The following is a 15,678-nucleotide window of genomic DNA, read 5'->3' on the forward strand; positions in this document are numbered from 1 at the left end:
AAAAAAAAAAAAGTTACTTAGGGGGGCAGCTAGGTGGCACAGTAGATAAAGCACCAGCTCTAGATTCAGGAGGACCTGAGTTCAAATCTGACCTCAGACACTTGACACTTAGTAGCTGTGTGACCCTGGGCAAGTCACTTAACTCTCATTGCCCCACCAAAAAAAAAAAAAAAAAAGGAGTTACTTTGTAGCCTATGATCAAACCCAGAGAGGGGAGAAAACCCAGGGGAAGAGGGTGGTTAGCGTGTCAAATAGTGTATAGTTGTCAAAGTAGAGTATAGTTGGAAGGAATGATGATTGAGAAAAGACCAATAGATTTGACAATTAAGAGATCATTTGTAACCCTTCGATCATATTGATAGAGAAGGAAATTTTACAATGAAGATAAATAAATCATATCAAGTAAATTGTGACACTGTGGGGTTAACTTCAAAAGTGGGGAAACTGAAGTACAAAGTGGGAGGTATATGCTGGGTTAGGATTTCACATGTCTGTAATAGAGTTTGGAATACAACAGAGGCTTTGTAGTTCTCAGAAGTAAATCTAGTACCTGGACGTTGTCTCCTGATGATCAAAGACATCCTTACTCAGGTATAGAGGAGGAGCTAAAAGCACCCAATGATGTCCAAATTCAATAGTCATGTTTGTTAACCAAAAAATTAGCAAGAAAGCTATAAACACTGCCTCTTAAATATTTCTTCTTTTAGGAAAATTTGTGGGTCATGCCATTTTTTGGTCAAAGTGATAAAGAATGTCTTGTTTCTTTATGAGCTCTCGAGCCAGGGTCCCTGTGGTGTCTGGAGAGTCCTTTAGTCCACATTCAAGGAGAAACTCAATGCAGGCCAAGTGCTGACCTGCACAAGCCAGATGCAGGGCTGAAGGAAGATATGATCAAAATGAACTTAGTACAACATAGCTAAAGCAATCCTTAATAGATTAACTCCATTTAAAGCAATACCTACAAGCTATTTTTGAGCTATTCAGTTGTCCACAATATATACTTTCAAAAGTTCATCACCATATCCTTCCCATAAACCACTAAGGTATGCTTTATATGGAAAGAAAGGGTTTTTTTTCAAAATTTAGTGAATTCTATATATGAAAAAATATCAGCCCCCATATGAGTTTGTTGAAATGAAACAAAATAAATTCTGAGCTGTCCCATTCCGGTCAATTTGCTCTGAAATTACTTTCAGGGGCCCACATTTAAAGAGTTAGAGTGAAAATACAACTTCTAGACCCACTGTAGATACCTACCCAAATATATGCTTAACCTCCCATTTCCTCAACTTGCTCATTTCCCATAACTTACCACTTTGCTCCTCCAGTCACGCCTGAAAATAATCATAACCCTTGATTTTGTCATCACACACAAACGTACCACTTTCATATTACGAACTCTAAAATTCCTTCATCTGATCACAATCCCATGTCACTCCACCTCACACTCCACTTTGCAACCCCAAAGCCTATCCTCTATCCTCACTGTGACCTCCAATTCTTTGACCCCTCAGTTCTTTCCCAGGCCATCACCCCAGCACTGGCTACATTCTCCTTCCTTCCAGGTCTTGACTCTTTGGTTTACCGGGTCCACTCTACATTGTCCTCTTCTCATGGGGCCCTTGCTCCCTTAGCCTATTGAAGATCTTGCTCTGTCCACCATGCACTGCCTTCCTTTCTAACAAAACTGTGTTGTTAATTGTGCCACTATAAATTTATGTTACATAATCTGAACTGGGCCCTAACTGTAGCAAGGCAATTATTTTACACCTCCCTAATGGATGCACCATCCCACTTTCCACAGCAGCTCTTGCAGCCCTTTTCATGCCTGCGCAAACCTCCCATGCCTTGTTCTCTTCCCACCTTCTCACCTGGCCTCACATTTCACTGAAAAAACTGAGGCCTGTCTCTAAGAGATCCCTTATCTTCCCTCCTCTGCATTGTAGATCACTTAAGTGCCTTTCATCACTTTCTCTTCCTTAACCTGTCTAGTGAGAAGAGGTGGTCATTCTAGATAAGGCAAAACAATTGGCTGAACAAGTGATCCTATTCCATTCTGTCTTCTCCAGCAGACTGCCCCTTCCATCATTCCCCTCATCTTCAGTCTCTGACATCTGGCTTCTTCTGTACTGCTGACAAATATGTCTAGGACTTCCCCAGCCTCCAAAAACTCTCACTTGATCCATCCATCTCTACTAGCTACTGCTCTATGTCTCTTCTCCCTTTTGTTGTTAAACTCCTTGAAAAGACCATCTAGAGTTGATGCCTCCACTTTCTCTACTCTCTCTTCTTCATTCTCTGTAGTATGGCTCCTAATCTCATCATTCCATCACAACTACTCTCTCCAGAGTTACCCATGATCTCTTACTCACCATATCTAATGGTCTTTTATCAATCCTCAATCTTATTTTACCTTTCTGCAGTCTTTGATTATGTTGATGATCTACTTCTCCTCGATAATATCTCTAGGTTTTCATGATGCTCTTTTCCCCTAGTTCTCCTCCTACCTCTCTGACCCTTCCTTCTGTATCCTTTGGTAGATCCTCATCCAGGTCATGCCCATTAACTATAGGTGTCCCCTGAGGCTCTGTCCTGGGCCCTCTTTTCCTCTCCCTCTCTAATATTTCATTTGATGATCTCATCAATTCCTATAGATTCAACTATCATTTCTATGCAGATGATGATCAGATTTATTTGAACAGCCCTAACCTCTCTCCAGAACTGCATGCTCACATCTCCAACTGTCTATCAGATATCTTGAACTGGATGGTCTGTGGACATCTTCAACTCAATATGTCCAAAACTGAACTCGTTATCTTTCTCCCCCAAATCTCCCCAAGATACATATACAAGTTGTATATATAAAATATGCATATATATATAATACACACATATTGTCTGCCCTGCTTATATCTATAGTAGAGAATAAATTTTATATATGTATGTACATACATATATACACGTATACACATGCATACAAAGGTAGAAATGACAAGACTTAATTAGATGTGTGTGTGTGTGTGTGTGTGTGTGTGTGTGTGTGTGTGTGTGTGTGTGTAAAAGAATGAGAGGTTGAAGATGACACCTGGGTTGCAAGCCTGAGTGTGATGGTATCCTAGACAGTAACATGGATGGTAAGAAGAGGAGAGGATTCAAGGCGAAGATAACGAATGTGATTTTGGAAATGTTCAGTTGAAGATGTCTATAGGACATCCAATTTAAGCTATTTAAAATGTGAGAGATGTGAGAATTCAGTTCTGGAGAGAGGTTAGAGCCATTCAAATAAAACTAAGAATCATCTGCATAATTGTTGTTGTTTGTCCTCTGTTCTTGAAGAGGATCATGACATCTGGCAAAGTCATGACTTGCATTGAATTGGATTTAAGTGAGGGAGGGCTATGCAAGGTCACCACCCTCCCTCTCTCCTCCAGAACCATCTGGGTCCAGTGGCAAGATAAAGAAGACTAGAGATGGCCCTGGATGTTTAAGGCAATTGGGGTTAAGTGACTTGCCCAGGGTCACACAGCTAGTAAGTGTCTGAGGTGAAATTTGAATGCAGGTCCTCTTGACTCAAGGGCCAGTGCTCTATCCACTGTGCCATCTAGCTGCCCATCTGCATAGAAATGCTAATTGAATCCATGAGGACACACACACACACATACCACACACACTCTTTATCTCCTCTAATACTACCACCATTCTTCTGTAGGCCCTCATTACCTCATGCCTGGATTATTGCAATAACCTGATGTTAAGAGTAGGGTCTGCCCAACACAAGTCTCTCTTTATTCAACCCATCCTACTCTAATCCATCCTCCACTCAGTTGTCACACTGATCATCCTAAAGAATGAGTCACCCAATATCACACCCATATTTAATCAACTTCAGTGACTTGCTTGTAGAATCAAATATAAAATCCTCTATTTGGCTTTATAATGCCCTGCATAACTTGACCACCACCTGCCTTTCCCCTTATTCCCCCCTACTTACTCTTCAATCTGGTCATACTGGCCTGCTCACTATTTCTCTCACAGGACACTCCATCTCCATCTCTAGGCATTTTTACCGCCTTTCTCCCATGCCTGGAACTCTTTCCCATCTCATTTCTGCTTCCTTGCTTCCCTGACTTCCTTCTAATCTCAGTTAAAGTTCCACTTTCTATAAGAAGCTTTTCCCAGTCCTCCTTAGGTGGCACAGTAGGTAGAATGCTGGGCCTGGAGTCAAGAAAACCTGAGTTCAAATTTTCCTCAGATACTTCTCTGAGGAGTTCTGTGTGTTCCTTGGTAAGTTGCTTAACCTTCCTCAGACTGTTTCCTTATCTGTGAAATAAGGAATAATAATAACACCTACCTCCCAGGGTTGTTGTGAAGATAAAATGATATAATATTTGTAAAATGTTTGCAAATCTTAGAGTTCTGTATCAAGATTTTTGATTCTTATTTTCTCTGAGATTATCTACAACTTACCCTGTACATACCCTATTTATACATAGCTTTTTGCAAGTTGTCTTCTCCCTTGGATTCTGAGTCCCTTGAGAACAAGGCTTTTTTTTGCCTTCTTTGTATCCCCAGGCCCTGGTATACAGAGGGTGCTTAATAAATGGCTAACTGACAGATTGACCTATTAATCTAAAGATAAGGTACACATACGTGGATTGGTTGGTATGATTAAGAATTGGTTGAGATCCAAAGATGTCACTATTTAGTTTTGTAAATGGAATAAGTGATTTCATTTTTTAGAAGATGCTAATCCAACAAAGCTATTTTGTAAAGATAAGGCAGCAGGGGCATAGTAGAGAGAGGGCCAGGCAGATCTAGTTTTACTTCCCACATTTCACATATGCCGGCTGGGCAATCTATTGGTGCTCTAGACCAATGGTGTAAAACTCAAAGAGGAATGGATCCTTGCCTGCTGAATAGTGATTTAGAAAACCACAAATTAACATTATCTATGTTGTATTATATTTTTATTTTGTTAAACGTTTTTCAATTACATTTTAGTCTGGTTTTGCCACAATTGAGGTTTTTTTTGTTTTTTGTGCAGGGCAACGAGAGTTAAGTGACTTGCCCAGGGTCACACAGCTAGTAAGTGTCAAGTGTCTAAGGCCGCATTTGAACTCCGGTCCTCCTGAATCCAGAGCTGGTACTTTATCCACTGTTCCACCTAGCTGCCCCCCACAATTGAGTTTTAAGGCTGCTTGCTGGCAGGCAAGTTTGACACCTTTGCTCTAGATAATTAAGGCAATAAATTGCAAAGAAGATGCTGATATTCATTGGTAGAGGGGTTTCCTTAGCCAATGAAATTACAGATGGAGGCTTTATGCTTAATCAATGAAATGTAATCTTCTTAAAGTGTTACTCTGTTGCTTTATCATTGTGCCCAAGTTTTCTCTCTCTTTTTTTTTTTTTTGGTGAGGCAATTGGGGTTAAGTGACTTGCCCAGGGTCACACGGCTGGTAAGTGTCAAGGGTCTGAGGCTGGATTTGAACTCAGGTCCTCCTGAATCCAGGGCCGGTACTCTATCCACTATGCCACCTAGCTGTCCCCCACCCCCCGCCCAAGTTTTCTCAAAGTGTTTATGGTTAAGGTAGGAACTAATGGTTCTATCAGGTCCTACCAAGCTATAAATGCTTTGAGTATGAGCCTGATGATAGGCACAGTGTTTTAGTCTAGCTAAATTCAAAAGGTCATTACTCTTCCCAATCAGTAGATGATGAATTTCTTTGGCCACAACTCATGAAACTACCTATTAAGGTTCAGAGTGTTGCAATTTACATCATTGGAAGAATAAACCAGTGAAATTAAAGATTATTTGGAGCAAGTATTTCATATGAAACTCAAATAAGATCCAAATTCAACTTACAAAATATTTACATGGTTTGTTTACACTGAACATCAACATAATATATTGTGACATTAGTTCTTACCTGATCGATTTCTTTCATCTTTAGACTCAAGGTCAGCTCCCAAGGACAAAAGAGTCTTCACTGTACTTGTATGTCCCTCCTGATTGATTAAAGAAAGTAATTACATTAATGTGCAATTGAAATAAGGTCTTAAAATATATTCTAATATGCCAACTCTTTATTTTTGGCCATCTTTTTTCATTTGTGAGTGTCTCTCCTTCTTTCCCCTCTCTCATTCTCAGCACTTAAGAGATTAAAGAAGAGGAGGAAAACAGGAAGGAACCCCTGACTACTATAGATATAACCTTCCTAGAACCTCACATAGCTATTGCCCCTGTACTCTTGTGTGAGTTTCACAAAATAAGGGCCAATTTAACAATTGTACAGCAGTATGGAACACTGTGCAAACCTACCTTTAAATATCTCTTCTTTTGCAATCTAAGTGTTAATGGAACTCCCAGAGTTTACCTGTAGCACATAGGTCAGTTAGATTGCTTTACCTCTCACATTTGTTGTTATCTTAAATATAATTTTTATATAAATATGGGGCAGTGATGAGACTATTAAAATGTAACACACAGCATCAAAAAGTCTCACACCAGGGGTAGCTAGGTGGTGCAGTGGGTAAAGCACTGGCCTTGGATCCAGGAGGACCTGAGTTCAAATCCAGCCTCAGACACTTGACACTTAACTAGCTGTGTGACTCTGGGAAAGTCACTTAACCCTCACTGCCCTGCAAAAAAACCCAAAACAAACAAAAAAGTCTCACACCAACTGGTTGTATATAGCAGGCCTCACGCTTTGTTCACAAATTTAGGAGACCACTTAAGTAAGTCATAAACTTATTTATCTGTGATTGGTTAGTTCAGTTGTTTAGCATTTATTATACTAAGGTCATGGGTTTAGTTCAGTTCCTTGGTGGGTCCATTACACTGGTTTTGTTCTGTCACCTAATACTAAGCTATAACGTTGTATATACATGTCCTTGATCATGAAGGTGACTGGACATGAGAATGTGTGTAGATTATTGCAAATTCATCATTACTTGAAAAATAATTCAAAGTATAGGCATTACTAATGGTGTATCAATTGTTTCATCTCTGTAATTGGTGAGCAGAACACAGCTCTTAAAATCTGAGAGGAGGCTCATTAGATTATAGATTTTAAGTCGGAAGGGTCCTTAGCAATCTAGTTAAATCCTGTCATTTTACAGATGAGGAAACTGAGGCTGAGAGCCACAGGGTATCCAAAGTCACACTGAGGCAGAACTGGAATTGGAATGAAGGTCCTATAACTCTAAATCTAGCACTCTTCTCACTACTCTATCCTTCTCCTTGAGGTAAATTGCTTACTGATTAGTGGAAATTAATTTGTCTAAATGGTTCATGTGTCATAAAATATAAATCCATGTATCATAAAATATAAATTAATATTCTTTTAATACCCTACCCCCTGATCTCACATATGATAGGCAATATCTTAACTTTTGACATACTATGTGTCTGTTGAATACAACTCATAAGAGTTTTTACAGAATCAAATCACACTGTTTTTAAAAATGTAGAAACTGGGTATCTCATGAAGGTAATGGCTTTTTTTAAGATTAAAAAGATTAAAAAATTAAAATGGAAAAATCATCATTTCCATATACAAAGAACTGAAAATGTATTGGATGTGAAAATATGAATCTCTATTTCATGCAGCTTATTTTTCCATTAAGTATGACATAATAGATCTAATATTTAACTTTGAAAGCTGTCCTGCTTGTTCATGTTTCTTCTGATCTTCTTTTTTTCCTATGCATTTTTAAAAAAAATGCTTCAAACATCTCTCTTCTTCTTTTTTTTGCTACCCTATCCTGTTACAGATCCTTTTCTTTACTACCTTTTTCTATGTCTCTACAACCTAGTATAAGGCTTATGACACCATTAATATAATTAGCTTATTGTAACCATAGAACAATATAATGGCCCTTAAAATCCATGTGATTCCCTCTTGTGCAGCTTTGGTGTTTATTTTAGAAGAAAAGTTAGGAGTACAATCACAATCATTCTGAATCTCCAGTGAGGAAAATTCCTAGCACTTGGGCAGAAGTTTGTCTCACTGCCTTAATTTGCATTTCTAGCTAATTACAAGTTTCTCTGTGGTTGAGGTAAAATTGGGGTTACTGGAAACATTTGGATAAAGAAAAACATTATATTACATCTGTGGATAGTCAGGTACCAAGAAGGGAAATGGGAAAGAGGAGACTTTTTCTCAGGGCCTCCTTCTGTCTCTGAGTAGAGGGGGTACATTGGTGGCCTAAATCTTCTGTCCCAAGATGCCTATAAGGACGATTGCCTTGCTAGATATCTCCCTTTTTGTTCATCTTTTTCTCTCTTCTTCCTTTATCTTCTCTTTCTCCTCTTGCTGGTTGCCCTTAAGCTGCAGATTCTTTTTGACTCAACTAGAGGGGGCCAAAGACAATCTACCCAGCTGCACTCCTTTGGATTTTTCTATCATGATTACCTCTTCACCCTGTCTCTTCCCACACACAAAGGTGCCTTCTCCCCGTTTTTGAGCTTCCTTTAGTGTGTCTTCTTCCATAAGACTGTAAGCTCCTTGACAGCAAGGACTATCTTTCTTTTTTGTATTTATATCCCCAGTGCTTAGCACAATGCCTGGTACAGACTTGGTGCCTAATACATGTTTACTGCTTCACTGACTGAATTAGGTATAACCCTACATCTCCTCTGCTTCCATATCCTTGTATTTTTTTAAACAAGTTCCTCTTGTTTGATTCTGATTGATTTATTCAAGAAATATTCTCACCTAACAAAGATAATTACTTTTAGATGTGAGATAATCAATGGAGCCTTACTCTTTGTGGGGCATGTTTCTGCTTTATGGCCTACTTAATTTAAGAAGGATAATTATTCAGAACTCACCTGCTTTAGGAGTTGTGCCACATGTGATTTCACCAAGCCAACCCACATAAATGAGTTGTTAAAAGTTATTCAATGAGGCAGCTGGATAACAAGTCAGATAGAGATAGGAATACCATTACAAATAAAACCAACCTTAGCAGCATAGTGGAGAGCTGTGTATTGAGTCACTGTTGCTCTCTCATCAACTCCAACACCAAGATCAGAGACTAGGAATCGAATAGCTTTTTCTTGACCAGTGACTGCTGCTTTGTGTAAAGCTTGGGCACCTAGGATATCCTTGGCTATGAAACAAGCCTATTAAATGGAAAAAAGATGAGAGAGAATAAAGACAAGTTCAAAAGAAAATTGGAGTAAAGGAGTGGGTGGGTTAATAATAGTATTATAATAGCTAGAATTAAAGAGTGCTTTAAAGGGCTTTACCTAATATTATTTTATTCTCATAGTAACCCTGTAAGGTAGATGCTATTATTATTCACGAATTCCATTTTACAGATGAGGAAACTGAGGGTGGGAAAGTTAAGTGACTTGCTAGGGTCATACAACTAGAAACTGTCTCATGTAGATTAGATTGATCTCATGTCTTCTTGGCTCCAAGTTACCTTATTCACAGTGAGAGTTAATTTTACAAATAGTAAGACAGATTTTACAGATTGTGGGTTTAAAAAGCTCTTCACTTTTTTATATCCTTTAGTCACTACCCTTTAGATAAAATGAAGTAGGCATTTTTACACTCATTTCAATTAATAAATAAATATTTATTAATAGCCTACTATGTGCCAGATACCATACTGGGATTTAGGGATACAAATAAGAAGAATGACAATTCTTACTTGTGATGAGTAAATGTAAATTCGAATGGGGGGGCTAAGATAAAGAAATGTAAAAAATATAAGAATATATAAAAATATATAAAGAAGATATATAGCCTGAGAGAGGTTTAGTGTCTCACACAGGATTGTGCAGCTAATGATCATTTGAAGCAGGACTTGGACCCAGGTTTTCCTCCCTCCAAATTCAGTACTTGGTCCATTGTGATATTACTGCCCATATAAAAACATGCAGGTAGAATGAAAAATACTGAATTCACACATAACTATAAAGGAAGGCTTTTGGTTTAGTGGCTAGATAATTGGTCAAATGATTTCAGCAGCCAGTTCTCCAAAAAATTTTGAAGAATACTCCAAATCACTAAAAACAAGGGAAATGAAAATAAAAATAGCCCAGAGGTTTTACCTTACACACTGCAAATTGGCAAAGATGGACAAAACAATAGTAATAGTCAATGTTAGAAGGGTTGTGGGATGATAGGTACCCAGTGCATTGTTGGTAAAGCTATGAGTTGGTACAATCACGTTAACAAAGCAATTTGGAATTATGCAACTAAAGTGAATATAATGTCCCTATATTCAGAGATTCCATTACTTTTCCAAGGAGCCATAGTGGGGTTTTTTTGTTTTTGTTTTTTGCAGGGCAATGAGGTTTAAGTGACTTGCCCAGGGTCACACAGCTAGTAAGTGTCAAGTGTCTGAGGCTGGATTTGAACTCAGGTACTCCTGAATCCAGAGCCTGTGCTTTATCCACTGCTCCACCTAGCTGCCCCTAAGGAGCCATAGTTAATAAGAAGGTCCCTATCTGCAGCAAAATATTTATACCTGCGCTTTTTGTCATAGCAAAGAATTGGAAACAAGTAGATGTCTATGGTTAAACAAACTGTGGTATGTGAATGTAATGGAATACTACCATGCCATAAGAAATTATGAATGTGATGAGTACAGAAGCATGGAAAGATCTACATAAACGGAACGAGATTGAAGTAGAGCCAAAAAATAATATATACAATGACTACAATAATGTAAATAGCAAACACACTCAAAAATAAAAAATTTATGTAGCAAAATTATAAAGATTAAATATGAGTCAAAAGAAGACATATAAGAGGACACGCCCAACCTACCCCTTTGTGGAAGAAGGAGGTCCATAGGTGATGTACATGTTTTCAGACTTTTTCAATGTATTAATGAATTCCGCTGATTTTTCCTCTCTTTTTTTTTAATCTTAAGAAAATAGTATTTGTTATATGGGATGGCTCTCTGGGAAAGAAAGGCATACTGCATATAACTATGATGGTGGAAAAAAATCCCCAAAAGATATCTATTAAAACTTATTTAAAATATATGTATATGTATAGAATAAAAATAAAATTATGTATTTAACAAGGTAATTTGGGAGGACACTAGCTGGTGGGGAATCATACAGAAAATGGTGTCTGAGCTGCATCCCAAAGGAAGAGAAGGATTCTTTGAAGCAAAAGCACAGAATGAGTGCATTCCAGGCATGTGGGATGTCCAGTACAAAAGTACAGCAGAGGGAGATGGCATGTCGTGAGTAAATAACGTTCTAAACCGAGAAGGCCAAATCTCAGAGTACAGAAGAGAGAGTAACAGTATAAAGACAGCTTGGGGCCATATTGTGTAGAACTTTAAAAGCTAAAAAAAAGAGGAATTTATATTTTGTAGATGCGATAGGAAACTAATGGAGCTAGTTAAGTAGAGCAGTCATATGGTATGCACTTAAGGTGAATTCTTTGGTAGTGATGTGTAGGATGTATTGAAATGGTGAGAGACTTGAGGCAGGAAGACCAATTAGAAAAGCACTGCAATAATCTAGGTGAAAAATGATGAGGGCTTGACTTGATAGATAGCTATTTGTAGAGAGAAGGGGTGGGATGCAACAGATGCTGTGAAGGAAAAAGCAGGGGAGCAAGGGAGAATGAAGATTACAGGACAATGTGGAGATTATGAGCTTGAGATACTAGAAGTAATAAAAACACAGAGATTTGAAAGAGAGGTAAGATGAGTTTGGTTTTAGACATGTGAGTTTAAGTTATTTCTGAGACATCCAGTTTGAAATGTCTGGCAGGCATTTGGTGGTCTGGGATTGAAGTCTGGGGGAGAGACTTTTTACAGATAAAAAAATTGAAGTTTAGGGATGTTTTGGCCAAGGTAAGAAGGCTAGTGAGCAGAACCTAGGTCTTTTGAATTCAAATCCACCATTTTCTCTGTGCCTTTCTATACATTTATGTGTGAATGCAATATATTTCATTTTGTCTGCATGCCTTTAAGCAGAAGGGCAGCTATGTGGCACAGTTGATAGACTTCAGGGCCTGAAGTCTGGAGGACTGGTCTTCCCGAATTAAAATATGGCCTCAGATACTTACTGGCTGTGTGACCCTGGGCAAGTCACTTAACCCTGTTTGCTTCAGTTTCTTCATCTGTAAAATGATCTGGAGAAGGAAATGGCAAACCACTCCAGCATCTTTGCCAAGAAAACCCTGAATGGGATCACGAAAAGTTGGATACAAATGAAATGACTTAACAACAACCATACCCACAGTGGGTAGACTGCTGAAATTGGAGGCAAATCCTGCTTCAGACAACTTTTAGCCACACAACCTGGGGGGAAGAAATTTTGTTTGTTTGTTTGTTTTTATTTGTGGGGCAATGGGGGTTAAGTGACTCGCCCAGGGTCACACAGCTAGTAAGCGTTAAGTGTCTGAGGCCAGATTTGAACTCAGGTCCTCCTGAATCCAGGGTCGGTGCTCTATCCACTGCACTACCTAGCTGCCCCCTGGGGGGAAGAAATTTAACTTCTCTCAGGATCATTTTTCTCATCTATTAAATGGGGATCATAATAATACTTGCCTTACAAGGTCATTTTGAGGATCAAATGAAATAACACAAGAAAAGTATTCTGCAAACCTTAAGTTGCATCAACAAACTTGTATTACCTACTTTCTTTGTGTTGGGCAGTAGCAGGGGATAGAAAGAAAAAGCAAAACCAGTTCCTGCCTTCAAGCATTCTAAAAGGGGAGACAAGACCTACATAAAGAAGTACAAATAAGGTACATGAAGAACAGAATAGATAAGAAATCATCTTAGAAAAGCAAGTGCTAGCGGCTGAGGAACCTGCAAAGACTTTCTGTAAAAGCCTGTGTTTGAGTCTTTTAGGAAGCCAGGGAATCAGGGACTTTAGAAGCAATCTGTTCCTCCTTTTTTACAGATGAGGAAACTGAGACCAGAGAAAGGTTATCTGTCTCAGGTCCCATAGCTAAGCTGTCCTTGCACCAGTGAATCTTACATCCAGCCCAGTGCACTGTCCATCACACTAGTCAATGTCTCCATGTTAGTGTTATTTATCATAAAACATAAATTTGAGGGCAGGGATCATGTCTCTTTGCACAGATTCCTTTAAAATTAAGCGCATTTTCATGATGATGACTGAGTAGTTCAGCCCTGACCTCTCTCTGGACCTCTAGTCTCACATCTCCAACTGCCTATTAGACATCTCAAATTGGATGTCCCATGTTTTAGTCATTTTTCAGTCATGTCTGACTCTTTGTATCCCCATTTGGGGTTTTCTTGGCAAAGATACTGGAGCGGTTTGCCAATTGCTTCTCCAAATGATATCCCGTAGATATCTTAAGTTCAACATGTCCAAAACCGAAGTCATTATTTTCCCCCCCAAACCTTCTCTTCTTCCCAACTTCCCCATTATCTGTCAAGGATACCACAATTTTCCGGTTGCACAGGGGTCATCCTCAAACACCTCACTCTTTCTCACTCTCCCAGAGCCAATCTATTGCCAACTTTTACTGTTTCTACCTTGGCTACATCTCTCCTATACAGTTCTTTCTCTTCTTTGACATGGCTACCATCCTGGTATGCCCTGAACTATTGCAATAGCTTGTTGATGGGTTTGACTGCCTCAAGTCTCTCTCAGCTGTCAAATTGATATTCCTAATAAACAAGTCTGACCATATCACTGCCCTATTCAATCTACCCCAGTGGTTCCCTACTGACACTAGGATCCTCATTAAAGTCCTTGATAACTTGCCCCCTTCTCCCTTTGCAAGTTTCTTACCCCCTCCATTTACTCTGCTATCCAGGGACACTGGCCTCCTCACATATGAAAGAATGTTCTCCCTCCTCATCTCTGCCTCCAGCTTCCCTGACTTCCTTCATACCCATCTTCTACAAGAAGCCTTTCCCAGGTCTCTTTAATCTTAGCACCTTCCCTTTTTGATGACCACCAACTTATCCCATATTTCTTGTTGTTCATAGTTGTTTTCATGTTGTCTTTCCCATTAGACAGTGAGCTCCTGGAGGGCAGACTTTTTTTTCTTTTTGTATCCCCCATGCTTAGCTTACCTGGCATACAGCAGGCTGACTACCAAAGGAAAAGGATACTTATTTTAAAAATAATGAAATATTAGGTGGGTATTTAAACAATGGAATAAAAAGATGGGCTGGAGGGGCAGCTAGATGGCGCAGTGGATAGAGCACCGGCCCTGGAGTCAGGAGTACCTGAACTCAAATCCGGCCTCAGACCCTTGACACTTACTAGCTGTGTGACCCTGGGCAAGTCACTTAACCCTAATTGCCTCACTTAAAAAAAAAAAATGGGCCAGAAATTTCACATAGACTTACTTTATTCACATGACATGTCCTCAATTATGAAAAACTGAGAACTCATTATATACATTTAACAGTATTATCTTCATTCATAGAAAATTAAAGTGCTTTAACCAGCGTCCTAAAGAAATTTGTTAGTGGAAGAATATTAGACTAGAACACAAGTCTTTCTGATTGGCAAAATAGTGTCAAAAGTTGAGTCAGCTAGCACAGACCTTCTGGCTAGCAGCTTTTTCCTTGAATTTGCAGACTCAAATGAATGAACTATAATAGTGTCCATACCTTATGTTTTTCAAGGAGAAGTTGCGTCTGTGTTGATGTGGCCCACACTGTATTGCATCCATAAAGGGGGTAACGCCACATTTGTCTCTGCTGTCTGGCTCATACGGCACCTAGCAAGAAATAAGCAAGAAAGAGAGGAGCTAGGTACAACCAAAACAACTGAAAAGCACCAACAGAAATCCCTCTGACAGGCACTGAAGGTCCTTTATAATCGGGCTCCAATGACATTCCCAGGCTTATTCTACATCATATTCATCTTCACATACGGTACAAACAGGCCCCAACTGCCCTTATCACTACTGTGAAACAATACTCCTTAGTCCTGGCTCCGTGCTTTTATACTTTTATACTGGTTGTCATTCATGCCTGGAATGCTTCAACTTCCTTACATGTATCTATTAGAATCTTGCTTTCCTTAAAGATTCAGCTTAAATGACACCTTCTTTATGCTAGTATGCTGAAACCACCCCCCCTATTTTGGCTGATACATTAACTAGGTGAAAACTGGGAATCAATTCAAACAAAAATTCTTAGAATAAGGACAAGAAAGTCATTTGATGAAGTGAAATTAAGCCACACAAGAGGTCTATTGCAATTGTCCATGGGGTTTGTTATACCTTTTGTGTTATTGTATAAAAACATTAAGTTATGTCCAATGGGAAACCTTTCCAGAAATTGGAAGATGTGGCTTACCAAGAAGGAACTCCCTGTGGTGAGGGTGGGGAGGAGTTGAAGAGAGAGGAGGAGAGGCCTTAGTCAGGTCTCCTTTCCCCCTGTACCAGGGTTCCCCCCTCCCCCACTCCTGCAACATGGGTTAGGCCCTAAAAAGCAATAAAGCCAGGACTTGATTAGCCTTTATTAGCAAGGCTCAAGCTGTGTGTAATTGGGTTATATGGACATGGGTTCTTGGTCACCTACGAGCACTAAAAGGTTCTACCCAGTTGGGCTCAGGACCTTAAGATTTAGTGGATGCTTAAGAATCATCATATCCACACCTGCTGAACAGATATGCTTCCATATGGAGATTAGGACTCCTCCCCACCACGCCCACCCCATCTCAACCTAAGCATCCCTGCTGACTATCTTTGCTAT

General features: G+C 39.3%; 1 protein-coding gene across 1 annotated transcript in view; it reads right to left on the reverse strand.

Moving 5' to 3' along the window:
* Positions 1-809: 809 nt before the first annotated feature.
* Positions 810-15,678, reverse strand: part of ANKRD16 (ankyrin repeat domain 16) — a 31,221-nt gene continuing 16,352 nt past the window's right edge. Inside the window, exons 5-8 of the mRNA XM_043965403.1 lie at positions 14,633-14,696; positions 10,385-10,422; positions 8,966-9,127; positions 810-875 (exon numbers count right to left, since the gene is read on the reverse strand). Of these exons, the coding sequence (XP_043821338.1) occupies positions 810-875; positions 8,966-9,127; positions 10,385-10,422; positions 14,633-14,696 (330 nt within the window). The remainder of the gene's footprint in view (positions 876-8,965; positions 9,128-10,384; positions 10,423-14,632; positions 14,697-15,678) is intronic.

Source organism: Dromiciops gliroides, chromosome 5 (assembly GCF_019393635.1).
Source record: "Dromiciops gliroides isolate mDroGli1 chromosome 5, mDroGli1.pri, whole genome shotgun sequence".
Lineage (NCBI taxonomy): Eukaryota > Metazoa > Chordata > Mammalia > Microbiotheria > Microbiotheriidae > Dromiciops > Dromiciops gliroides.